The sequence below is a fragment of the Pieris brassicae genome, chromosome 10 (genome assembly GCF_905147105.1).
Source record: "Pieris brassicae chromosome 10, ilPieBrab1.1, whole genome shotgun sequence".
NCBI lineage: Eukaryota > Metazoa > Arthropoda > Insecta > Lepidoptera > Pieridae > Pieris > Pieris brassicae.
This window is the reverse complement of record NC_059674.1, coordinates 9,604,898-9,632,563: the sequence shown is the minus strand read 5'-3', so window position 1 is coordinate 9,632,563 and position 27,666 is coordinate 9,604,898. Positions and strand designations below refer to the sequence as shown.

Genomic DNA, 27,666 nt, shown 5'->3' with positions numbered 1-27,666 from the left:
CAAACCCAAAATCAATAATGTCGGATATATAATGTAGATAAAGTAAGAAAACTTGTAAAGTATTTCGCGACTAATTAATATGATAATAATATGATATAAAATATTAGTAGAAATTTACGGTCATAAGTTTGTTATTGTTATGGCAGTAGTGAGTAGTGTGTCAGTAGCATATCTGTGTACGGTCACAGACAAGTGTTGATTGGTGATCTTGGAATGATTACATACTTTTAAATTTATAGTTTATACTTTATGAATAACTTGGCGTCTCTGTCAATTTATTCACGGTCGTGTTATTTTGCGAATTATCGAATAAAAATGTTATTTTGCAAAAGTTACTAGCATTTGCTCTAATATTGTCTTGTTGACAAGGCAATTAAATAGTAAACGCGTTGATCGCGTACGATTTATAAGCACAACTTACAAGATGGCTGATATAAAGGTAAAGAGCTCCACTTGGCGGCATTTTGATCAGTAACGGTCAATTCTTAATAAATTGTTTTTGGCAAAATATTACAATGCCTTACATTTTACTAATTACCACGTTTATAGCATTTAGTTTGTATTAAATATTATTCTTAAAATATGTAATTCTAATGCACGGAGTTTTTAGATTACAACTAGTTTTAATTGCATTGAATAATGCTTGGACTATTATATGGCGGGCATTATATTGATAAAATACACCAATAATTTATTTAAGTCTTACCCACACAAATGTCTGTTACTGAATTTCTGAGAAACATTCTGAAGCTGTTATTGTATCTTAGCTATGTATGTCTAATATTGGCAAAACATATTAATATTCAAATTTTACTTATTCATTATTTATTCTTAGGTAATTACTTAAAATTCAAAGATAATTTATATCATGTGCATCAATATATATCATAACTTGTTAAATTTGATTTCAGTCAATGTTTCAAAAAATTAACAATGGCACACAAAATGGTACTGCGGACGCTTCACCCCCCAAAAATCAAAAGGGTAGTATAGAAAAGACTTATCAGAAGAAGTCACAGCTTGAGCACATTCTTCTTAGACCCGATACATACATTGGGTCTGTTGAACGTGCCACAGACACTATGTGGATATTTGATAAGAGTAAAGAGTGTATGGTGCAGAAGGAAATAACTTATGTACCAGGTTAATGATTTATATTTATTTATACAATCTTAAAATCTCTTGTCTCTAAGTACCTTTTATGCTTAGATATTAAAGTACATATATTTTAGTATATTTATATAAGTGACATTTAAAACTTGTTATTTCAGGCTTGTACAAAATATATGATGAAATATTAGTAAATGCAGCTGATAACAAGCAAAGAGACCCTAAGATGGACGTTATAAGGATTGAGATCAACCAAGAACAAAATACAATTTCTGTTTATAATAATGGATGCGGTATTCCAGTGGTCATGCATAAAGATGAAAAAATGTATGTTCCCACTATGATTTTTGGACATTTGCTGACATCATCTAATTACAATGATGAAGAAGAAAAAGTGACTGGTGGCCGTAATGGTTATGGTGCCAAATTGTGTAATATATTTTCAACAAAGTTTACAGTTGAAACTGCATCTAAGCAATATAAAAAACATTTTAAACAGACTTGGGGATCTAATATGACAAAAGCTTCTGAGCCAAAGGTAAAAGAAGCTAGCAAAGATGATGATTTTACAAAAGTGACATTTAGCCCTGATTTGGCTAAATTTAAAATGGAGAAATTAGAAGACGATATTGTCTCTCTAATGTCCCGACGTGCGTACGACGTAGCTGCGTCTACAGCAGGTGTCAAAGTGTATCTCAATGGAGAAAGGCTCAAAATTAATAAATTCAAAGACTACATAGATTTACATATAAAAGGTAAAGAGGATGAGGCCGGACAACCACTGAAGGTGGTATATGAAAAAGTAAATGAACGATGGGAAGTCGCTCTGACCCTCTCCGACAGAGGTTTCCAACAAGTTTCTTTTGTAAATTCTATTGCTACCACTAAAGGAGGTAAGCATGTTGACACCGTAGCAGATAGTATTGTGAAGAATGTTCTGGAAGTATTAAAGAAGAAAAATAAAGGTGGTGTGAACATTAAACCTTTCCAAGTCAAGAATCACATGTGGATATTCGTCAATTGCCTAATTGTTAACCCAACCTTTGATTCACAAACTAAAGAAAACATGACACTCCAAGCAAAGAGCTTTGGATCGAAATGCACTTTCTCCGAGAAATTTATTACGGCAGTTTCCAAGAGTGGATTAGTAGAATCCGTATTGACATGGGCTAAGTTTAAAGCCCAGAATGAACTTGTGAAAGCTTCAGGTAAAAAGCAGAGCAAGTTGAAAGGTATACCTAAGTTAGAAGATGCTAATGAAGCAGGTACAAAAAATTCACATTTGTGTACTTTAATTCTTACCGAGGGAGACTCAGCTAAAACCTTAGCTGTATCGGGGTTGAGTGTTGTCGGGAGGGACCACTTCGGGGTGTTCCCATTGAAGGGTAAACCTTTAAACGTCCGAGACGCGTCTCATAAACAGGTTCTCGAGAATGTGGAGATAAATAATCTCATAAAAATCTTGGGCCTTCAGTACAAAAAGAAGTACAACACAATAGACGACTTAAAATCACTTCGTTACGGCAAAGTGATGATAATGGCCGATCAGGATCATGACGGATCGCATATAAAAGGATTGATCATAAATTTCATACATCACAATTGGCCCGAGCTGTTGAAGCTGCCGTTTTTGGAAGAGTTCATTACGCCCATTGTCAAGGCGACTAAGAAAGATAAGGAAATATCATTTTACTCATTGCCCGAGTTTGAAGAATGGAAGAATGAAACGGACAATTATCACACCTACAATATCAAATACTACAAGGGTTTGGGTACCTCCACTGCCAAGGAGGCTAAAGAGTATTTCCAGAATATGGAGAGGCATAGGATAAGGTGATTTTCTTTTATTTATCTTGACTTTCGTGGCTTCAGCGTACGACTCTCATCAATGGGGTCCTAGGTTCGATCCCCAGTTGTGCACCAATGGATTTTCTATGTGCGCTGTTATTTATTCGAACGGTGTGTTCGAGCGAATGTTAAAAGGAAAACATCGTAAGGTAGACGAAAAAAGGCAACGGCGTGTGTCAGGCATAGGAAGTCTCCTTGCCTATTGATTGACAAATGAAACAGACACAGAAATCCGTGATCTAAAAAGTATATTTAATCTGTTTCGTTGGTAAACCAGTTTGTTATGGCAACGGTACTTATGCAAGCCGAAATAAATAAAAACAAAAAAAGAAATTAATTCCTAAAGTACTAAATATCGTAGAACATACATTCTTATTCGGGGCAACCCGTCAAGCAATTGACTCATTTTGGGAAACCTGTATATAGAAACCTTTATTAATATAGGGTACACAAGTACACTTATGAACGTCAACAGAAAATCTGTTAAATTGATTCTAAATTTACATTTACTACCAGTTCGCAACTCAAGGGCGTAGAGTGGGCAAAAAACTCTGCAAATTTTTCGAGTCACACAAATTGTTCCAGTGGAACAAATCAATCCCAAGGATTAGAATCATTAAAATAATCGTTAAATTTATAAAAAGCTTTATTCATTAATTTACTTGTAACGAGAGCTTTGAATATATTTCGTAATAATTCTCCATTCGCTAGGGAGTTTGTTGTAAAAACGAATACAATTTCCATTTAAGGAGTAGTTTAACATCTGGAGCCTGGTTGGTCGAACCCTTAGATTAGTTAGTAAAAAAATCAATGGTGCTACAACCTTTTTAGGTCTGGGGCTAAGATTTCTGTATCTGTTTTATGATCATTTGTAAATTGAATATTATAATGTTTCGAGTATTATAGGGAGCGTTAAAGTATTACGTAACTAATTTTTTCCTTTTGTAAAACGTTACAATGCGGGACGGGGATTGAATTACGCGATATTGTTAATATTATTTTCCACTTTCCAGTACTTTACACCCACATAATGGTAAGTTTTAGGTTTAAAGAGTCACTGGGGTTGGTTACGAAACGTTTTACTATTGGAAACAGAAACGTTACGGCGCATTTCATGGGGGGGCGGTCAAAAATCTCCAAAAATTGCGTGACGTAATGCTTGAACGCTCCCATACTGGTGTAATTAAAAAGGAAATGAGATATATACAACATTACAATGAACTGTTGTATGTAATTTTCTTTATCATAATTTTTCATTGTCTTGACGAAAATAATACCAAGACAAAAATAATATGACGGACTTTAAATATGATTTTTTTGGGTTTAAATAAAAAATTGAAAGAAAACAATTATTTAACCGGATTAAGGCTATTTGTATTATTATAAACTTATAATTATTTACATAAACGTCGGAAAAAATTGAATTTAAAATTATGTAAATAATTATAGGTTATCCGGTTAAAAAATTGTTTTCTTTCAATGTGTAAAAGCTATGTTAACCAAAGACAATACTATGTTTAATTAATTAATTACTTTATCAGATTTAAATATGCGGGTGCAACTGACGACCATCACATAGAGCTCGCGTTCAGCAAGAAAGGAGCTGATCAAAGGAAGGAATGGTTGACCAGCCATATGGAGGAAGTCAAGCGACGAAAGGAGATTGGATTACCAGAACGATATCTATACACCAAGGAAACTAAGACCGTTACATACTCTGACTTTGTCAATTTGGAGCTGGTTCTCTTTTCTAATGGGGACAATGTGAGGTAATAATTGAGATAATAATAATATAACCTTTTATTCAGATTGACTTAGGTGTACACACACATATATATATATAAAGAAACTTGTTTATGACCTTATTTTTCGAAAAATGATCAACTGTATGCTTTACAGAAATTGGTTAAAAATTGGATAAAGTTTAACAAAAGGCTTCTATTATCATAGACATTTTACCTTATTACTACTAAGATTATTACAGAATTTCATTAATTGTAATAGATTCATTACTATAATTGTTTTCGTTATTAATGGCTTTGAATTTCTTCGAATCAACCGTGGTAGGGACTAGAAAAATATGGCGCGTAACGGAAAATTGTGACGCGTAACCGAAAAATGTAACGGTAATTTTTTTCCAACGCCGATAAAGAAGTTTCACTTCAATAATATATAAGCATAGTTTTTTATATCAATAAAAGGTATTAAGGGGTTATTTCGAACCAAATTATCATTAAAATGATGTTGTCAATCTTAATCAAAATATCAGAAATAATGGGTTTATAACATCTAACAAGTACAGTAATTCCCTCTAGAACTAGGTAGTCCCGGACGTAGGAGTAATCTCGTAAAAGCGTAATTTCAAACAGTTTAATTTTATAAAAACACAATAGAAACGTGTGCAAAAGTACGCAAAACGAATTGTTGACTTGACACATTATTATATATATATAAAGCGACAGAAATCGCTTTACACGAAAACGCGTTATAGGATGAATATTCTGCGTTATATGGTAAACGGAAAACGTTTTATAAGGGGAAATACTGCGTTATACGTAAACACGTCATAGGGGAGAAATACTGCATTATATGGGGGACAGAAATCGCGTTACACGAAAAGGCGTTATAGGGTAAAAATACTGCGTTATATGGGGGACGGATAACACGTTATAGGGGGATTACTGTAGCAATGGTCATGCATCAAGGGTAGGATGAAATGTTTATTATATGGCATATGTAAATATATTTTCCTTATCTTATTTCTGTATCTAAATATTCCAGATCAATACCATCTATGATAGACGGGTTGAAGCCAGGACAGCGGAAAGTCATATTCACTTGCATCAAACGTAACGACAAACGAGAAGTGAAAGTCGCACAATTGGCTGGTTCAGTGGCTGAACACTCGGCTTATCATCATGGTGAGTAGGACACAGTTTAGAATTTAAAATACTAATAGAAAAGTTGTCATGTGGAATCAATACTTTAGGAGTTCTCTGAACTGTTTATTGAGCAGAGATTTACAAATTTTAGACACTAAACTCCATGTATCATCCCCGGATTTAACAACGAACTCCCTAGAGCGTCGAAATCAATTGGCTTTGGTTGGTTTACCTTGTCTTCCATACAATGGTACACTCTACATAGCAGCCTCTACATAACACCCACTCTCAATAACCACAACAATTAAGTAATAAAGTACTTTTTAAGTTGCTAAAATTCGTAAAAACTGCGCAGCTGTTTCCGTTCTTTTGTTGCTTTATCCTTCTTTTTCTTCTCATTCCTTCTTTTGTTTACAAATTGGGATTGCTTTCACGTAATAAGTAGGAGTCATGTATTGTCTAATCTCTATACGCTTTTATTCACGTATATAGAGTTTAAAAACATATTTTTTTTTCTGAGTGATCAGCCTCGTGTGCTGGACACACTCCATCCTTTGGGTCTAAGGCATGCCGGTTTCTTCACCATGTATGTCACCTTCACCGTAGCAGCGTGTAGTACATGCGCACATAAGAGTCTTTTGGTTCACAGCCAGGATTCGAAACTACGACCTCTGGGAAAGTACGAACTCGCGTCTCTTACAAGCTTCCACAATTATTTTTTTGCAGTGTGGCTTCAGCGTGCGACTCTCATCTCTGAGGTCGTAGATTCGATCCCCGGCTGTGCACCAATGGACTTTATATCTATGTGCGCATTTAACATTCCTTCTTTCCAACCTTAATCTCAGTTTCCTACGATGTCTGACAGACCCGAAAAGTCGACAGTGTACGTCAGGCACAGTAGGGGCGATACCTTGCTGTGCTATTAGATTGTAAAATGATCATGAAACAAAACTAAAGAGGTTGTAGCGCCACTGATTTATTTTTTATATTCACGTTTATTAAACGACTGTTAATTAAATCCTAATAACTCCTTACAGGTGAACAATCCCTAGCGATGACGATCGTAAATCTCGCACAAAACTACGTGGGTTCAAACAACATAAATTTGTTAGAACCGCGTGGTCAGTTTGGTACTCGCTTGTGCGGAGGCAAAGACTCGGCCAGTCCCCGTTACATCTTCACACTGATGTCGCCACTGACGAGACTGGTGTTCCACCCTCACGACGACCCTTTGCTTCTGGTATGTATTAAATATACCCACATTTTATTTATTTTCACCTAAGGATATTATATATTGTAGCGCAAACTTTCTGATAGATTTTTAAAGACAGATAAACTAAAAGAAAACAATTTTTTAACCGGATTAAAGCTATATACTTATAATTATTTTACATAATTTTAATTTTTTCCGACGTTTCATGTGCTTTACAGCGTGCGTGGTCACGGTGACTGAAGACAAAAGGTGTTGAATGTCAAAAGTATCACAGCTGTAGAGAAAGTTGTGTTATCTGTATTTATTTTCCCGGAGTTGATATCGACTAAAAGATGACGGGTTTTTGCAGAAATTGGATTGTTTGTCTTGGGGTTTTAAATTGGATATTATTGGATCCCAAGTGTTTGATAATTTTAGGCCGTCTTCCGTAGGTTAAAAAATTGTCTTCTTTCAATGTGTAAAAGCTATGTTAACCAAAGACAATACTACAGATAAACTGTATAAACAATTTTGAGAGATTTTTTTGTGATTGATGTCATGGATGGAGTGTATCTTTGAGTAGAAATATCCCTTTTACACGTTTGTCTCATGTTTGACGTCATACTTATAGGACCATAGGGTCCTGTTAACATATTGTGTCGGATTTACAATAAAATTGATAAAAATATTCAGTAAACATTTTCAGCAATCTTTTAGTGTTAATTATTTGTTATTATTATTATTATATTCCTTGATAGTTATGTATTTTCAGATATATGAATCCTTGCTATAACATATTTTCTTAAGTCTCTGATTCTCATTACAAATTAATACAAATATAATGTGTGTGAACTTATGCTTTTTATTGCATACTATATATACTAAGCGGATATTATCTTCATTAAATTCTAATTCTAATTCAGGAATACAACTTGTATTCTAATGAGAATTGTCGTCAAGAACAAGTTTCTTGCATCGGCTATCTATGGAGCGTCAATATTTCAATTGGTTTGTGACGTTTTAAGGGCCTATAAGGTCGCTATACTACAAAAAAGCACATAGTTTCATTCCATTTTTTGTCATCGTTTCTTGAATGGTATGGCGAATGGAAAAAATATATGGTGGAGTTAAGTAATTTATGTATCCATTTTGAAAGATCGACACACGATTTAAATAACTTCGATAGAAAAAAAAACCAAACATAGCCAAGTTTTGACACTTTGAATTCATTTTATGACGAAATATGTATAGAACACGATTTTGAAATTTACACGATATATTTTATCGCAAGCCAAGTAATGCATTTCAGAAAAAAATTGATAAAATTATATTAATTTAATGTTTTACATAACCAATTGTTGTACGCTCCATTGCGTACCGCAGTCCACCCCGAGACACTGACACAGAAATTCGTGCTGGGATATGGCCTTAATGGCGCTATTTAATGACAATATAGTTATGTGTAATTGGCCTTACTATATACCAACCTATATAAGTTACATATTTAAATCTTTTCGACATCCTGGTTTACAGAAAAAATATGTCCACTTTATGTTACCTCCACACTGTTATAAAGCTTTTTCATTTCAGATTATATATACAATAAATAAATGTATATATCTTGAATCTTTTGTATTAAAATAACCAGAAATTAAGACATCTGATCCCATTATAAGTTAATTAAATTATAACTTTGTATTTTGTAGCACGAGTTCGAAGATAACCAGAAAATAGAACCAATTCACTACGCTCCCATACTTCCGATGGTGTTGGTGAATGGAGCTGAAGGAATCGGCACTGGATGGTCTACTAAGATACCTAATTACAATCCGAGGGATATTGTTGCAAACATACGGTAATTATTGCATTAATATTTACATTTTATTTGGTATTTATACAATTTAATAATAAAAGTAATCATAAAATATTAAAACATGACTTAGCTAACTAACTAATATCGATAAACTCATCCCTGAGGTCGTGGGTTCGAACCCCGGCTGTGCACCAATGGAATTTCTGTCTATGAGCGCATTTAACTTACTCAGGATGAAGGAACAAGTACAACTTAGACACAAAAAGTCGACTGTGTGTCAGACACAAAAGGTTGATCACCTACTTGCCGAGTAGATTGATACCATTTATCATTATCTTATTATCTTGAAACATAACAGACCTAAAATGTTGATTTTTTTTGAAACTGATTTATTTTTGAAATGTATTTTTAAAGGCGTATGCTTGATGGCGAAGAACCGAAACCAATGCACCCCTGGTACAAAAATTTCCGCGGAACCATAGAGGGTTTCGGTGATAAATACGTTATTTCGGGCGAGGCGGCCATTTTGCCCAACGACAAGATTGAAATCACTGAACTTCCGGTTGGCACGTGGACACAGAATTATAAAGAAAATGTTTTGGAACCGCTTTTGGGAACGGATAAAGTGAAGCCGGTTATATCTGAGTATAGGGTGAGTTAATTTATAAAAATTATAACTTTAAAAAATTGTCAGTAACGTCGGTGTACGGACGATAGTTTAACGTGACGTCATAACAAAACATTGATGAAATGATTGGATATTTAAGTCTTCGAGTGGAAGAGAGATAGATGCGGCGCATGCGTACAATGAGCGTAACGGGACAATTAGTTATGTTTTCTCGTGCTTGAAGCCAGCGTTCATCGATTTATTAGACGTTGTCACTTAAAAAATATTAAATTTAATAATGAAATAATATTAGTGTCTTAAAATTTATGATAAAACAAGGCAGTATTACATGAGTTACTACTGATATGTACCACGGCCCATCCGTGACCATGCAGGTTATTGGTAAAGCAAAATTGAAAATCTTAGCCTTCTATAGCTACATTACTTAAAATAAGAAATAAAAGGAGTAATTATTTAATATATTGAAGTTTAAATATAAATTTCTTGTGTAATTTTCTGTTGGAATAATTTCGCGTATACCTTAAACACTAATTAAATTGAATAAAATATAGAAAGTAATTGAAAATAGTTAAAAAATATTTTCAGGAATACAATACAGACACGACAGTTCGCTTCGTTGTGTCTCTATTGCCGGGAAAACTCGCCGAAGTAGAGGCTGAGGGCATCCACAAAGTGTTCAAATTGCAAACCACCATCTCTATGACTTGTATGAATGCTTTCGACCACAACAACTGCTTAAAGAAGTAAGTAATATTTATATTGTGCAGATGAATTCTTTATTTATTTTTGCTTATAAGATTATGATAACTTAATAAAATAAACCTTTTATGGCTGTGAAATGTCTTGTCCGTTTCATTCTTGTACTCAACTTCTTAGTATGTACTTAGTATATATTAAATCCATTTATATTTCATGTGACAATTATTTAATAATTCCAGATTCGACAAAGTAGAAGAAATCCTGCGGCTGTTTTACGACGTCCGATTGCGATACTACGCCAAGAGGAAGGAATTCCTCGAAGGGCAATTGCAAGCGGAGGCAGACAAACTGACAAACCAGGCTCGGTTCATCGTAGAGAAGTGTGACAAGGGATTGGTGGTCGAAAACAAGAAGAGAAAGGTGATGGTGGATGAGTTGATCAAACGAGGTATGTTGATTTGTCTGTTTATGAGACGGTGTTAAATAATTCACAATAAAGTTGCCTTTAAATTTCGGATCGAAGGACCAAAATTTTGTGGTTAGGGCGATGCAATGCATGTGACGGGATTCGCTGTCAGTCACATTAAGGATTCAAAAAAAAAAGTAATTGGTTAGTTTTAGCCATTGTACTTATCTCTTTTCTCTCTCTTTTAATTGCAGCGTAAACGCAAATTGACAGAAAGTGATAGCAATGCTAAATTTTATATGTGTAAAAGATGTATCTCAAGAAGTTTTATAATTGTTATTATTTATATAGGTTACGCCCCTGATCCCATCGCGGATTGGAAGAAACGAGCGACCAAAATGCAAGGTCTGAACGCGTTGGAGGATGATGAGCCAGAAGAATCCGAGGAGGAACTAGAACCTGAGCAGACTAAAGGCGGGAAACCAGTAGATCCCGGTTAGTGACACTTTTTTTAATTATATCATGAATTATAATTTACGGGATTCAAATATATATTGTATTTTTGTGGTAAATTTATTTAAGAATTATTTAAAATATATTTAAAGTTTGAGTTTTTTTTAGATTTTCCACAAAAGGTGATAGTTACCTAAAATAACTTTATTTATCGCTTAATATAAGTAAAATATTTCAGAGAAAGCATTCCAACAGTTGAAGGAAGTTAAGAAGTTCAACTACCTTTTGGGGATGTCGATGTGGATGCTGACGAAGGAGAAGAAAGATGAGTTGCTCAAGCAAAGGGATCAAAAATTATCGGAACTGGAGGCACTCAAGTAAATAACCTTTTTATTTTCCGCATTAAATTTTGTCCCAAATCCCTAAATTAGCTATTTTGTGACATTCGGGATTCTTGGCGCTAAATTTCGACTCCGAAGATTCCTTTGTTTTTTGTTTTTACTGGTATCTTATTTTAACGAGTTAAATATTTATATATCTGAATATTATGATATGGCAAGGGTCTCTATTTTAGTTGAATTTGTAGTCCAAATTCAATCAAAAACGGTTTAGTATTTTTAAGATATGGTGTAATAACTACAAGGCAAAAAGATTAATTTATATGCATTTAAGCAATGAATTTTAGAGTCGCTGATTTAAAATATTTAGACAACTATGTGCGTTTGAAAACAAGACTGAAGAAATTGCCTGAAAATATTGATTTTATGAAAAAAATAATCACAGAAAGAAAACTCCATCGATACTATGGCGGGACGATCTTGACATCTTCCTCGCGAAACTAGAAGATCTGGAAGAGAGTGAGAGGCAAGAAGAGGCCGCTACCAACAGAAAGACGTCTAAGGCACAGGTACACATGGTTTAATACTTAAGTCAAGTTAACGCGATTATTCCAAAAGCTGTTCAAAAAAATATTAGTTCAAAAATAATTATACTGAAATTTTTAATAATGAAGTAATTTTTATATTTTCATGCTAATCCTAAGATGGATAGACTAAAGGTAAGCTTCTACCAGTTTTTGTGTTGCCTCATACGTTAAGTCTTAAGGTCAAAGTAAAAAATCATTTATTCATATAGGGAACACAATGTTATGAAGGTCAGAAAAAAAAAATGCTACTAATTTTACATTTACTGCCAGTTCTCAAATCAAGGGCGTAGAACGGAAGAGAAGAACTGGCAATAAACTCTGCGCCACTGTTTTTAATTGCCAAGTTTTTATTTTATATTAGACAACGTTTTGTAAGAAACGTAACCGTACATGTTCCTGTATCCAAAAACTAGTCTTTGTCTAAAGTATGTTTTGTTTGACATTTTGCTTGACTGTTAAAGAAATGTGAGAATTGTATCAAAACAGATTGGATCATGATACTGATGATTTGAAAATTGTCCATAAATGTTTATAGAAATAGAAATTATTTTATTTATTAACATTTTGTTACATTAATAGTAAGTACATATGCGATCAGATAACATAACTTATTAAAGAGGTAATGAGTGCGGCCTTATTGTTAACAACATCTCTTCCAGACACCCTAGTAACGATGAAGTCCATAACGTAATTAACAAAAATAAAATTAATAACATAAACAATGTGGACTTATAAAATTACAAAACTAATATAACATTAAAAAAAACACAATCTCATTCCAATAATAGCAAAATACATTAAAATTTTTATATTTATTTAGAAATAACAAAAATATGATTAAAAGTCACGATTAAACAAATATATATATATATATTTGGAATTAGTGTGATAGCAATGCTTTTTTTATTATGAAATAATTTACAGGCAGCGAATAAGAAGAACCGCAAATCAATAATGGAGATCATTCCTTCCACTAACGGAAGACGAGTGGAGCCGAAAATATCTGAAGATATCATCAAGAGGATCCAAGCTGCTGAAAAAGCCAAAATCAAGAAGGAAGTTAAGAAAGAATATGATCCGGTGAGACTTTTTAAACTATTAGAGAAATTGTCATGCTGCAGAAATTTCTTCTACTTAGTCCATCCAGTGATACAAGAAATTTTACGATAATATTTTATATACTCAGTCTCAGTCATCATAATAATTTGGTATTATTATAAATTTTATATGAATTTAAATTTCACAGTAAAATAAATATAACTTGATATCGCGAAAAACTTTTGTTGCTTGGAATGAAGCAGACTAAACTTTAAGATTGGGTTTTGTTTAGTTTTTATAATTTTAATTGTTTTGTTTAATATTTGTATGATCTTTTCGTGTATATCATGTTTGCCTATAAGTGCTTGTTACATTAATAATTGTATATTCTATTCTTTTTCTATTCAATGTATGTGTGCCGAGCGTTGGCAAAAGTACATCAATAAAAAAAATGTTTGCATATTAATCGAACTGTTAAAAATAGCCTCAGGGTTATATTATATATAAATATAGCACCAGCTAATTAGTGATCGTCAGTATGGCTTTCGCCGGGGTCGCTCGGCTGGTGATCTTCTTGCCTATCTGACTCATAGGTGGGCCGTAGCTGTGGAGAGTAAGGGAGAGGCATTGGCCGCTAGCTTGGATATAGCTAAGGCCTTTGATAGGGTTTGGCATATGGCGCTTCTTTCGAAACCACCGTCAAACTGTTTTCCCGATGGCTTATGCCGATGACTGGCAAATTTTCTTGTAGGACGTAGTATAAAAGTCCTAGTTGACGGAGCGTGCTCCAATCCTAGACCCATCAATGTAGGCGTTCCGCAAGGCTGTGTCCTGTCGCCCACCTTGTTCGTTCTACATATCAATGACCTGTTCAATATTGATAACATCCATTGCTATGCTGACGACAGCACCATCGACACATTATATTCCGGCCATCCGATCATGTCTCGCTCTGAAGTCGTTGAGAACCGTAACAAACTTATTTTCGAAATCGAATCGATCCTGAAGAAAATCTCTGTGTGGGGTAGTAGCAACCTTGTTAAGTTTAATCGTACAAAGACTCAGGTTTGTTCGTTTTCTGCCAAGAAAGATCCTTTTGTCCTGTCTCCTCAATTTGAAGGCGCTCTCCTTCGTACGTCACACAGCCTTAGTATACTTGGGGTTGGCATTTCGAAAGATGTCCAATGCCGTAGTCACCTTGAAGAAAAATCTAAACTGGCTTCCAAAGAGCTGGGTGTTTTGGGTAGGGCTAAGCAGTATTTCACTGAGGTACAACGTATGCAGCTCTACAAGGCTCAAGTACGACCTCATATGGAATCCTGTCACATCTCTGGGGCTGGAGCTCTCAAATACCAGGTTCTTCCTTTTGACCAAATTCAGCGAAGGGCTTGTCGATTTGTCAATCTCCAATGTCTTACTGATCGGCTTGATTCCCTCTCTCTACGCAGAGACATCTCTTTGCATTTTGTATAAAGTGTACTATGGTGAGTGTTCTGAAGAATTGTTTGGGGTGATCCCTCCTGCCTCGTTTCAGCACCGTACGAGCCGTATTCATTCTAAATTTCACCAACATGACCTTGATGGCTGGAACAGTCCATTTCACAAGGCATTTTCTTTTGCGAACTAGCGAACTGTGGAATCGACTCCCGGCGGGGATCTTCCCTGAGAGATACGACCTCCAACTCTTCAAAATTCGAGCGTACTCCACCCTCAAAGGCCGGCACACACCCACTAAAAATAGGTGTCTATGGGCTGCGACGACTACCCTTTTTGGGCGTTCCCCAGGCTCGTTTGCCCCCCTATTATATAAAAAAAATCATAGTAATAGTTGTCTGTCGCGAATCCGCGAATTAATTAATTTTATTAAAATAATTGTTGGTATCATTTTCAGGATGACCCGACAGGTGTGAGTCCCGCGAGTAACGAGAAGAAACCACGAGGTAGAGTCAAGAAAGAGAAAGCAGAGAAAGTGGAGAAAGAGAAAGGAGACAAGAGTGACAAGAGCGACAAAGAGAAAGATGGAATGAAGCAGACTAAACTTACATTTAAAAAGGAACCGAAGAAGGTAATAATTGTATACAGACTTTATTTTACGAACTCTAAAGACTATTGTTCCACCATTTATAAAATAATTACAGAATTTGTATGTTACTTTTGTTAAAATATCTAATATGTAAAATTAGTATTGTCTTTGGTTAACATAGCTTTTACACATTGGAAGAAAACCATTTTTTAATACCGAAAACGTCGGAAAAATTTAAATTTAAAATTATGTAAAATAATTATAAGTTTATAATAATACAAATAGCTTTAATCCAGTAAAAAATTGTTTTCTTTCAATTGAAAATATTTTTTTTATTATTTCGTTAATAATAAATGTTATGGTGCCTACAGATATAATATAAATGTTGTGCTGTTATTCGGTAATACGCGGTTATTCGGGCCTAACGTATTCTCTATTCTCTTCTTTAATGAAAGGGAATTCTTTGGGAGGGGGAAGGCTTCCTTCTTAACCCATTTAATAAATAAAGAGTACTTATATGTAATTTTTTTTTTCAGAAAAAACCAACGTTTAGCGGCAGTGAGTCTGAAGACATGTCAGGTTCTGACGTTGAGATGGTGGCTCCCGCTGCTCCTAGGGAAAGGACTTCCACAAGACGAGCTGCTACCAAGGTATATTTGGGTTTATTAGATTATTATACACACATACAACATTAAAAATTTAATGGTAATAAAATATAGCTAACGAAAATAGCACATACTAATTAAACTATATATATATATATATTAAGAAATTTATAATAATTATAATGAATAAACGCTTTTTTTAATGCGAATTATAGAATGACAATTAGATTATATACGGGATTTATAAATTATAAAATAATTACATTTTTAACTAAAATATCAGTGATTATTGCTTCGTAGTGATAATTATCTGTGTGTGAGACAGATATTGTTTAAATGTTTTAGTATGAATAAATGCAATATAATCTAATATATAAAATTCTCGTGTCACAATGTTCGTTCCCATATTCCTCCAAAACGGATCGGTCGAGCTTATGGATTTTTTTATGCATATTCAGTAGGTCTGAGAATCAGCTACTACTTATCTTTCAAACCCCTAATTGATAAGGGAAGTCCACCCAGAAAAAAGTTTTTGTCTTTATTTTTTTATGATACAGCATACAAAAATACGTACAACCCTTAATTTCCACCCCTCTGCGATCAACCTCTATTTTTTTTATTATATATATAGGTTACTTTTATTGAACTAAAAAATGTTTCCTGGAAATAATATACATGGCAAAACGACGTTTGCCGGGTCAGCTAGTTTTATATAAAATCGAAGTTTTTCTTCTCAACAAAAAACACTTGTTAAATTTTAATTCCCCAACAGGTCCAAAAATACACAGACGGTTCAGACGATTCCAAATCTGATTCGGAACCGGAACTATTAGATAACAAACTAGACTCGGACAATGATCAACCGCGGAGGGCCATATCGCTCAGCGACGATGACGATGACTTCAATGTCAAGAATAACGCCAATAAGAAGCCCGCGGAGATGGATTCAGGTAAATTTTAAATTATTTTCAATTTCATTAACAAACAATAATGAACTTAATATCACGTGGGATGCCCTGTTTCAATATCCCGCATACTAGTCATAATAGCTACGAGTGTTTCCATTGATGGCGATTGGCAGCCTTATTATAAAAAGTATATACAGGTATTTTATCCAACCAAAATATATATTGTATTTATGATACGTGAAATGTATTTTTTTCCCTTTTTTGGCCTGCACGGTTTGTGCGTCAGCCATATGAAATGTATTAAAAAAATGAATACATAATATATTTGGTTAAAAAGCGAATTTATAATATTAAATAAAAAGTATTTATTGTTTAAAAATGTATCGGAAAGGTATAAGATCAAACTCGTGGGGTAAATTAGTCCTGGTCCATTGATAACTTTAACAATAGATGATCGATCATGAGTCATAAAAAACTTGTTTTGGTGGATGTAGAAGTCAATAGTTAATAAACGTTTCAGATTGTCTCTTCGATTCCCTGATAGAAGAAACAAAGAAAGAAGTGAATAAGAGTTCAGATAACATAGAGAGTGAAGATGAAGCTCCCAAGAAGAAACCCGGTAAAAGGAAACTGTTGACGGTCAAAGAACCGCCTAAGAAGAAGGTTAAGCCAACCATTAGCTTGGACAGCGATGATGACAGCATATTTGATACTAAGAAGGTAAGAAATGGTTATTTTGCCACACCTTAACCATTATCTCACTTGAGACAAATTTTTAACATTTTGACTAGACTATAGAAAGACAGTTTAATATGTTGAAGTATTTACTAACGCGGCTAATGTATGCCGGTCTATGCTAACTGTCTGGTCATTTATTAGAAAAAAAAAATCAATGGCGCTACAACCTTTTTAGGTCTGGGCCTCAGATTTCTGTATCTGTTTCATGATGATTTGTATATCGAATAGGCAAGTACTTGGTATTGATTTGCTGCAGTTCAATCAATTTGTATGACTCGATACTTGGCGATTAAAAAGAGTGGCGGAGAGTTTCTTGCCAGTTCTTCTTACCCGCTCTACGCCCTTGATTTGGAAACTGGTAGTAAATGTAAATTTAGAATCAATTTAACATATTTTCTGTTGACATTCATAAGTGTACTTGTATACCTATATGAATAAAGATATTTTGAGTTTGAGTAAACATAAAAAATAAGTTGATCCATTATTTTTATATCCGACTAGACTGCTATTGTTAAATTACAAACCACTGTAGTTTTCAAATATACCACGGTTTATATAGAATGTATTATTTTGTAATATTGACAGCTGACATTTAAGTCATTGTCTTTTGTCAAATTTTTAATATTACATTATGTATACGAGACTGTCAGTCGGAGATGACAATTGATAATTGTTATATTGCCATAATAAATCATCAGTATGCGAGATTTTTATTTTATTTTATACAGGACTTTGGTTGTTTTTTTTAAATAATTTATTTGATTAAGTATCACAACTCTGATATTCTTTATTCGAATATGATCCGTGAACCAACACGGAGGAATCAGTATACCTTAGATCCAAATGTCGACATCACATCGTCTATTTTTCTAGGATAAAAAGAAGCCAGCGGCTAAAAAGCCAGTCAAGAAGAAGAAAGAGTCGAGCGACGAAGAAAGCGATGTCTTATCGCCGAGTCCGCCTCCACGAGCCAACAACAGAGCCAGGCCCAAGCAGAAGTACAACTTCAGTGATGGCTCTGATAGTGACTGAGGTGAGTCATTGCTGTGTCAGGCACTGTTGTCTTACTACTCCTAGTGCTTTTTTAATTTAATTTGGATATATTATAACAAAAAATTTCTTTAGTCTGTTTTTGCTATAAACATGTATATCGAAGTAGTTGTTGCTATGTATTTTGATTAGGTATAGTCGATTTCGGTTATAGCGACGATAGGGTACCACCTTAATTTTGCCGTTATATACACACAGATACACAGACACATTCTTGGCTACTCAGAATATCACTTATCACACACTTATGACAGTAAAGGTCACCTTTGCTGACCGTCTGTGTTTTTGTATACTAAAGATAAGAATGTGTACAAACAATGTGTGTGTCGTGTCGACTTTAAAAAATGATTCGTTAAAAACAAACAAAATCAACAAACAAAGAATAATCTTTTATAAAATAATTGTATAAAATTATTATTTTTGTTTCAGAACCAGTGCAGATCTGATAATTTTAGATAAATGTAAATAAATTTAGTAAATTTTAATAACTTTTTCTAGGACTTTTCATACATTGACTTAGTTTAACCTACTACGTATGTAGCTTTATTTTTATTAAGATAATTTTATGTAAAAAGTTAATTTTCCCTTATTTTCTCAATTCCTTTTCTATGATTTTTTCAGTATTCGCCAATTAATTATTATTAATAATGTATTGAATGTTTTGTACTGGTTACAGTCATATTTGTAAATAAAGACATTTATTAAAAAACGTGTTTCATTTGTCTCTAAATTTTATTGATTAAATGACTAAAAATAGTCAGTAAATAAATATATTTTTTTATTAATATGATAATGTTTTGACACGAACACCTAATTAAAGTTTTTTTTGCAACGGGCAGGAGGCTCTACGAATTGGTGCGCTCTTTTCTTGAAATCTTATTGGTTAACAAAAACACTTAACGGATTGAAGCTATGTATTATTATTTTTCATAATACATGGCTTCGCGACGGGGAATACCCCGTCGCTTGTTGCTTATTGGTTAGTGGACTCATTTTCCGAACTTAGACTCATAGCTGGTCCGTTGTGCGTAAAGTCCTCGCTAATTTAGCCAGCCTAGCCCCTTCCAGAAGCACAGAAGTCTCCTGGGCACTTCGTAGGCTTGTTTTCGGTTGCTGTATTTTTTCGCGAGTGCGTCTATTACGGGGCCTATCAGCCCAACAGCAAGAGCCCCACAAATTCACGATCCGCCCGTGCATGCCTGTCTCGCTTATCATTTACGGGTATCAGAAGCTGGAGATAGGATTTGATTCATATAAAATATATATTTATTATTTTAGTATTTATTATAGACTACGCAATGAGGCATTTTAAACCGAGATTTCTGATTAATTATGTGGTGCAGGAAATCAAACTCAAACCTGAAAGTTATTACGTTAATCCATGGACTGTGTCGGAGACTGGTCGTACTTGAATTCGTGTATGCGGTGATGTAAGTTATTTTTGACTGTATTTGCGTGTTGTTCCCACGAGAATGTAAGTGCGTGCTCCTATTTCACCATGACTCCTGATGATAGAGGATCTTTGACAAACTGAGACAAATCTTTGTTTTTAATTTATATTATTATTATTTATTTACTGAAGAAGTCATGTGGAACATGGTGTGATGGTTGCAGCTCCTTATAAACGTTGTGTAAAACAACAAAAAACTTGCCAATTAAAGAGAGTGGCGGAGAGTTTATTGCCAGTTCTTCTCTTTCGTTCTACGCCCTTGATTTGAGAACTGGCAGTTAATGTAAAATTAGAAGCATTTAATGTATACTTATTTTTTATTGATGTTCATACGTGTACATTGTGTTACCTATATGAATAAATGATTTTTGGCTTTGACTTTTGGAAGCGCTATCTAGGAGTAAGGGTTGGAGATTTTTGACCCCCTCCCCCACATGAAACTCACCGTAACGTGTTCTGTATCCAATAGTAAAACGTTTCGTGACCAACTCCAGTGACTCCTTATACCTAAAACTTACCATTATGTGATCTAAAGTAATGGAAAGTGGAAAATAATATTAACAATAACGCCTAATTCAATCCCCGGCCCACATCGTAACGTTTTACAAGAGGACCCTCTCAAAATTCGTTACATAATAATTGAACGCTCCATAAAGAGAAATTTCACTAGTTAGGGTTCGGGTTTTATAATATAAACAAGTAATTACATAAATATTTTATTCGCATAAACATGACGTCACAGACTTAGCACCAATGCGCTCATAAATAACATTAATATGGCAATTCTATGCTTAGTATTATTATTTACATTTATTTTTAAGTACATAATATCGAAAAATAATATTTACGATAAATTATGACAGAATTCATTTTACTAATATGTAAATTGCATTAAGTAAAAGACATTTAGTACTGATACTTGTTTGGCTGTATTGGAGACATTTAGTTCGTGTTTTATTATAGAATTATATTTTCCTTAAATTGTCTGGTTGAGTTTAGTACTAATAATTTCGTGAGACCGTGACCATCAAAGTTACAAAGTACAGCAATTAAGACGCCGTTTTACGAGATTTCAAAATAAAAATACAATAATCTCATAGTTTATATATAATAAAAAGTATAACATCTTTTAGTATAATAGTTTAAATTAAACTTTATACTAGACTTAGATTCAGGAACTAGACTTGGCGCGAACTATGATTCCCGTTTGTCAAAAATAGATTGGGTTTTAGAGGACTTACAACGATTGTCGTGTTTAAAGAAAGACCACAGACAAAAATTATTCCTATATGCTAGATTGTTTGATTTTTATTTAGAATTCTCGTAAGCGGTTTAAATCTTACAACTTGGGGTTAGACATTTTAAAGGTGTCCTTGTAATATAAAATTAATAGGTCACGCCTCTAAAGTATTTCTGTCTAGCAAAGTAAATTCTTGCAAGTTCGATCTTATAACTAAGTTAGTACATATGTCAGTAAAGCTTTTTTACATCTCGAAATAAAATATTCATTATGTCCATACATTTTGAAGTATCAAAAATATAACTCCCGAGTAATTCGAGATAAAAATGTAAAAATTCTGCATAAATGCATAAAATCTTACAAAATTTCCCTGCCCCAAAAATTTCACTTGACAAAGCCACGAATAGATTTTTACGTCCTACTAAAATTAGGGACAAATCTTGTTGATTTGCGCGTCGATTACAGTAGAATTAACTGGCGTCTATCGCAGGATATTAAGTCATTTAAAGACTAATTTCGTGCACTCTTATCTTACTCTGTAACCCACTAAAACTTCACGGCGCCACCAGCAAACCCGAGACAGGACACGGTAACAGCGTAGCGGTCTAACTCAACATTGAAGTCGGAAACTAAAGCGCCATTCATACCGATTAATGACGTTCCTAATGCCAAAATGGCGACTTAAAGACTGGGTCCTTTTTTTGTCTCACCCCCTTATTCATACTAAATCTAATACTATTTTAATATCAATAAAGTATTATGTAAGGAAACTGTCGTAGTCAGATGTCAAAACAGGACGACAGTATAATCTCCGAATAGAGAAAGAGTAGAAAGCTTGTGTGTAACAAGCGTAACAACAAATGACATTTTGTATTTGTTGAATATTGTTTATTTAATACAAATGTTTTGTATAACAACTATTCTGGGTTTACGAAATAGTTATTTTTGTTAATACTTGAAATTATGTTTAATTATTTAAACTTAATAAAGGGCCTTAAAATCACAATGGTGAGTCCATCCTTAGCGCTAAGTATGAACTCCGTATATCGAATTCCGATACTATGTTATAGTGCGTCTAAGTTTCGACTAATAACTTACCTATAGGCACATCTCTTTCCGTTCTATAAATATAGTTAAAATAGTGTAGACTAGTTTTTATGAATAAGAGGGTGCTTGAAAAAAAAGTTATCTTAATACCTACTTAGCTTACTCTCTCTATCTGAAAATTTAGCACTTTCCCTATCCGAGTATTTACCGTTATACTTATTATATCTATCGTGTCTGTAAGGTTTCTCGCTCGCACTGTAGTGTATCTCCGAAGGCCCTATGGTCTTGGACCAGTGGTGGGTCCAATAGAAGTCGTCAGGGTACTGCGGGTAAGGGTTCTCCCGACAGAGCACCACGCAATATATAAGACTGCCCACAAGTGTGATAAATCCAAATATAAGGAAGATTATACCCAGGATCCTGAAATGTAAAACATTATTTAGTACTTATTAACGGTGTTAGCGGCATTAAGGGCTTACCGGCTGTGATTTTACTTTTACAAGTTATAATACAAATTCTAATAGCTTGTTATCTAATAACTTATTAAAGTTATTGAATCAAGCTATTAGAATTTGTATTATAGGTTAGGGACAACGAAAACGACAGACATGGACAGTGATCTCCGTGTATTGGACGCTTTTGAGTTATAAATTGTGTGTTATATGTTGTTTTTTTGTTACAATTTCGTGAGGGGTATGTCTTCTTAAATATAAATTAAGGATTTAGATTTATTTTGTTATGAAGTTATTTAAAAATTAAAATGTTTTTTTCTTTTTTAGCTTTGGGAAATGTCCTCAAATTAGTTGTAATTTTTTTTATGTAATAGCAGGCATGGCGCAGGCGCATGAACACTCACATAGCCAGCAAGCACGTCGCTGGCCTTTTAAGAATTGGTGGGCTCTTTTCTTGCAAGACCCTAAGTTGAATCGGTTCGGAAACATTTGGTATGGTAAATGCGGTAGAAGATGCAAAGAGACCCCACATCTATACGCAACGCCAAGGGATCGAGCCGCACGGAAAGTGACGGCGTAATTATAGGATAATAAAATAAAAATTTGTGTTATTCGGTAATTACCTCATAAAAATCGGTTTGGTAGAATAAACCAAAAATCCTCATGGCTAAGTTAATTATAAGATTCACTTTAGTATATTTTAGTCATTGTATAGTGGTTGCTTTTGACACCAATTGTAAACAACTTAACTTTGACATTACGTTAATGTTCCTATTATATGATATAGTAAAAATTTATATGACATTTTATATATGCCTTGTTTTATGCATGCCTTTTTATATATGGCTGACTGTGCGGATATTTGTATTTGATCGATCTAATTGTACCACTATCTTGGCAAATAAATGATTTATTATTAATATTTTAGATTATGCTATGCTAATTTTGTTTTATTATACAAGAATCCATAACAAACTACTTACTATCCACATTATCTCCATATACAAAATCTTTGCCTTTGCGTGGGTTTTTAGAGATTTACCCTTAATCATATAAACTAAACTTCAAATTAAAGTACTCATTCATCTCTTTCTGCATATATTGTGGTGGTTAGAGACCGATCAGTTTTAGTTCAGTAATAAGATTGTCTAAGTATTTATTTAAACCTAAAACAGACCGGCATTTTTTTAAACTTCTACTTACATTTTTATTCTAACTACATAAAAACCTCACGCGTATTCAACAACTCAATGCTAAATCGTTTTTTAATGTTCATAAAATCTCTCATGGCGGTTAGCGAAGAATAGCCGATCTACATTTTCAAACCATTTCGATCGTGGGAACACATTTTTGGATGATTTGCAGCGAAACGTCAGGCGTATTGTTATAAATGTCTATTGTCAGGTCACTGTACCATAACTTGACAATCTTAATTACTTTTTGGTAAGTGAAATGTATTATAAATACGTACGTATTAATTGAAATGTATGTAATATAATTGCAGGTCCCTTAGTATAAAAAATAGTTAATAAATTATGGATATCGAAAATTAATTAAATTCCTAGTAATTTCTTCCTTAAACATAAAATTGATGTTTTTTTTAATATCAAAATTAACTATATTACGATGATATTGAGAACATGGCACGAAAAGAGGCTGGAAAACACTGTTCTAAAGCCTAAAAGCAGTCCGTAAAACCTCTCTAAGCCTCTGGACCCACTCCGCTCTAGCCTAACTTAATTTTTTTATTTTTTATGTTACGACGAGGCTAACCTGATGTTAAGTGATACCGCCGCTCATGGACACTCTATCTGCTAGAAGGCTCGCAAGCGGTCTTCCTTTTAAGAATTGATAAAAAACCCTAAGTTTTAAGGGACCGAGACATTACTTTATATTATTTTTAATCCATTTTTGGTTTTATTGTAGTTTTTTTTTATTGTATTTAAAAAAAACAGTGTATTAAATATTAATATACACAACAATTTTTAACCTTTTTACGCCAATTCAATTGCCATAGAAATTTCAGTCGGTGAAACCTTTGATTTTAATTTTAAGGATTACTATTTAATCTAAATACTTTATGGATAGGGGCACAAACAAATCTACGGAAACTCATCAAAGGCAACTATCGCAGAACATGGACATCTATGTTAGTGGATGTGATGCCGGCCTTATAAGAGTAAGCAATTTTTTCCAGTTTGGAGTCGTACCTCTGAGGCAGCATGAATCAGCCCAAATAATTCTTCAGAACACTCTCTGTAGGTTTATACACGCAATGTCTGCGTATAGAAAGATAGTCAAGCCGATCAGTAAAGATTGGAAATTGATAATCCGAAAAGACCTCTGGAGAGAAGAGGGGTGCCCCCGAATACCAGCTTATTCCCAGAGATGTGAGGACTGTTCTAAATGAGGCCGTACTTGAGCCTAATACAGTTGCATACGAGTACTTATTAACCATTTATATATTTAACTTACCAAACAAACAATGGTTCAAAGAACTGCAGTACTATGACAAAACCCAGCGTGACAAGGATCAATCCCAGGTTCAGAAGTAGCATCAGACAGCACATACCCTTTACGTTAGGACAAAATGGGTTTGGGGCGGCCATAGCGTCCACTTTTACTCCAGCCTGAAATATTTATAATGTATATTAGAAAAAAAAATTGTGTTACTTTACGTACACTAAACCAACTTAATAATTAATTTTGGATCATTCAATGGATTGTCCATCAATAAAACAGCTACTATACCTCTTTAGGAGATACTAAATATAAATTTTATTATAAAATACGATTACGATAAAAAAAAATTATGAAAGTGTAAATATATCTCTGGATTTGAATCAAAGCCAAATAAATCCTAATAGCGTATAAAATCTGTTCAAATACTTATAAACTTAACAGCGCCCAAAAGCTTGCTATTATTTTTATACCGATATAAATAAACACAAATCGTAATACGTATACTAACTTTTCGGGAGACTTTGGAGCGATGTGTAGACGCGACAGATGGCGCCACACCACTTCTATATGAATACACACTCCTTGGCGCACGAGATTGTCGACTGAAAGAAATATATTTTTTAATTTAACTTTTCATCTTTGTTATGCCTCTTTACACTTTACACACAGATAATACAATTACTTATATATTGGTTATAGAATCCTTATTTCTGTTAAAACTTTTTATTTTTAACACATAAACCATTAATCTATAATTAATCACTTTGCACAGACTATTAACAGTACACAATACAAAACGAAAACAAGCATACAAAGAAAAAGAAGAAGAAAGAAAAACAAAAAACTATAACCGACTCTGAGCTAAACAAAAAAGTATTCCATACCAATATTTTTATTTGTATTGACCTGTATTTGCTAGAGAAGGGAACGTATAAAGTGTTAATATAAAAGCGGTACGATTATTCCATTAGGATATTTGGAAGTCATTAACAAGTCATAATTAGTTATACAATCCTTGTTCTTCCGAATGGTTCAGACAAGTTTTATTAATATGTAAAGAGGCTGATAGTTGTACACATTGATTTCTGGCATTTTGACAAATTTTCATGAATTATTTGTTTTAAATTATTTAATATCCAGATATGTATACAATTAGTTTGTACTTATTAACAATATTCTTAACCCACATAATAATTAAATATGAACGTGCACTCGAAACCCACGGCCCAAGAGTCTCTACTCCAATGAGAATAAAATCAAAGTTGTTTTAAATTTAGTTACACCTAGATTTTGAAATCGCATTGCTCAACGAACACACGAAATCGTGTCTATGTAACAGAGCCATAATAAATAAAACTGCAGATTAAATTGATCAAGTTCAACTTGTCGGATGCAATTCAATATCGATGTAACGACCGAGTCACGATTCTGAATCGATTTGTTTCGAGTCAAGGCCAAATCGAGATGTCACGGAATCGATTCATTACATAACACGCCGGTAGTGCCGGTGCTAATCTTACTGACCTAGTGTGGGTGACATAATGTTTGTGGGTTAACATACCAGTGGGTTATCGTCAATAACATTAGCATACATTTCGTTATATGTTTTCTATCAAAGTAAAATGAAGTCATTAAAAAATTTAATGTCTATGTAAAGCAATAAATATATTTCTTTTAGATTGTTAATTATCTGTGATGTGTCAAAACTGATGTATTATTAATTGTAATATTGAGAGTTTGCTAGTTTGTGGAAAAGGCGCGAGTTTTGGCTGATCACTTGACGTTTTTTTTGTTAGAATATTTTCGGACTTCAAAAAGAATAAAACAATTTGTTTGAAGAACTTTTATAAAATAAATAAATTGTACATTTAGATTGATTAATTATAAAACTCCGCTCAATAAGGCTTATAAAAATAGGCCTGCAAATATCATAATTATTGTCATAATGTTAACAGAATGTCTTTCTTTATGTAATAGGAAGCAAACGGGCACTTCACCTGATGTTAAGTGATACCGCCCATGGACACTCACATTGCCAGAAGGCTCAAGTGCGTTGCCGGCCTTTTAAGAATTGTTACGCTCATTTCTTAAGAGACCCTAAGTCGAATTGGTTCGGATATACTTCAGTGGGCAGCGGGTTCCACATAGTGGTGGTGCCTGGCAAAAACTGTTTTATAAAACGCTCAGTTGTGGAACGACGGACGTGGAGGTGATACGGATGGTATTTTGTATTTACCTTTACGTCCGATAATGAAACTCAGCAGCACGTTCTAATACATATAGTATAGTATAGTTCTAATACCATAGTAATAAGTTAAGTTATTGATAATTGTTCCTGTGGTATTTGCTGAACACTCCCTCCAGAGGGGTGAGCTTTGGCCCGTTCGGGGTATATGCCCCCTTCGGGTGGTGTGTTTGTTCCCACCCTGCTGATAAAGGGCGGTACGGGTGCGGGCATATAGCCCTTGATGGGGGCTGCAGCGAGCGGGGAGACGCAGTCTCTACTCGCTGCGCGCAGTCGATGGGGTTGATAATTGTTGACAAACTTATTGACAAAATACTCGGCCACGCTATAAAGAGACATTGTCTTTAAAATGTAATAACTTTCCCCTTGAAAGCATTACACGGTAGTTGTCTATAACTTCTAGGAAGGTGATTAAATAGATTAATAGCAAAGGCGAACCATTTTTTTTAAA

General features: G+C 34.0%; 2 protein-coding genes across 3 annotated transcripts in view; one reads left to right on the top strand and one right to left on the bottom strand.

Annotated features, from left to right (window-relative positions):
- The first annotated feature begins 251 nt into the window (after nucleotides 1–251).
- Nucleotides 252–18,975, top strand: LOC123714993 (DNA topoisomerase 2). The gene is made up of 20 exons (XM_045669741.1): nucleotides 252–439; nucleotides 912–1,143; nucleotides 1,272–2,943; nucleotides 4,500–4,727; nucleotides 5,740–5,879; nucleotides 6,878–7,080; nucleotides 8,739–8,887; nucleotides 9,260–9,497; nucleotides 10,059–10,216; nucleotides 10,412–10,620; nucleotides 10,930–11,073; nucleotides 11,270–11,408; nucleotides 11,815–11,938; nucleotides 12,881–13,036; nucleotides 14,886–15,059; nucleotides 15,554–15,667; nucleotides 16,395–16,572; nucleotides 17,051–17,250; nucleotides 18,142–18,301; nucleotides 18,748–18,975. The coding sequence occupies exons 1-19, from the start codon at nucleotides 425–427 to the stop codon at nucleotides 18,298–18,300; spliced, it is 4,632 nt and encodes a 1,543-aa protein (XP_045525697.1). The 5' UTR covers nucleotides 252–424; the 3' UTR covers nucleotide 18,301; nucleotides 18,748–18,975.
- Nucleotides 18,976–20,471: 1,496 nt separating this feature from the next.
- Nucleotides 20,472–27,666, bottom strand: part of LOC123715024 — a 78,005-nt gene continuing 70,810 nt past the window's right edge. For both annotated transcript variants that reach the window (XM_045669806.1, XM_045669807.1), the window contains 3 exons: nucleotides 25,479–25,572; nucleotides 24,983–25,137; nucleotides 20,472–22,475 (listed from right to left, as the gene is read on the bottom strand). In XM_045669806.1, the coding sequence (XP_045525762.1) occupies nucleotides 22,199–22,475; nucleotides 24,983–25,137; nucleotides 25,479–25,572 (526 nt within the window). In that variant the 3' untranslated portion in view covers nucleotides 20,472–22,198. The remainder of the gene's footprint in view (nucleotides 22,476–24,982; nucleotides 25,138–25,478; nucleotides 25,573–27,666) is intronic.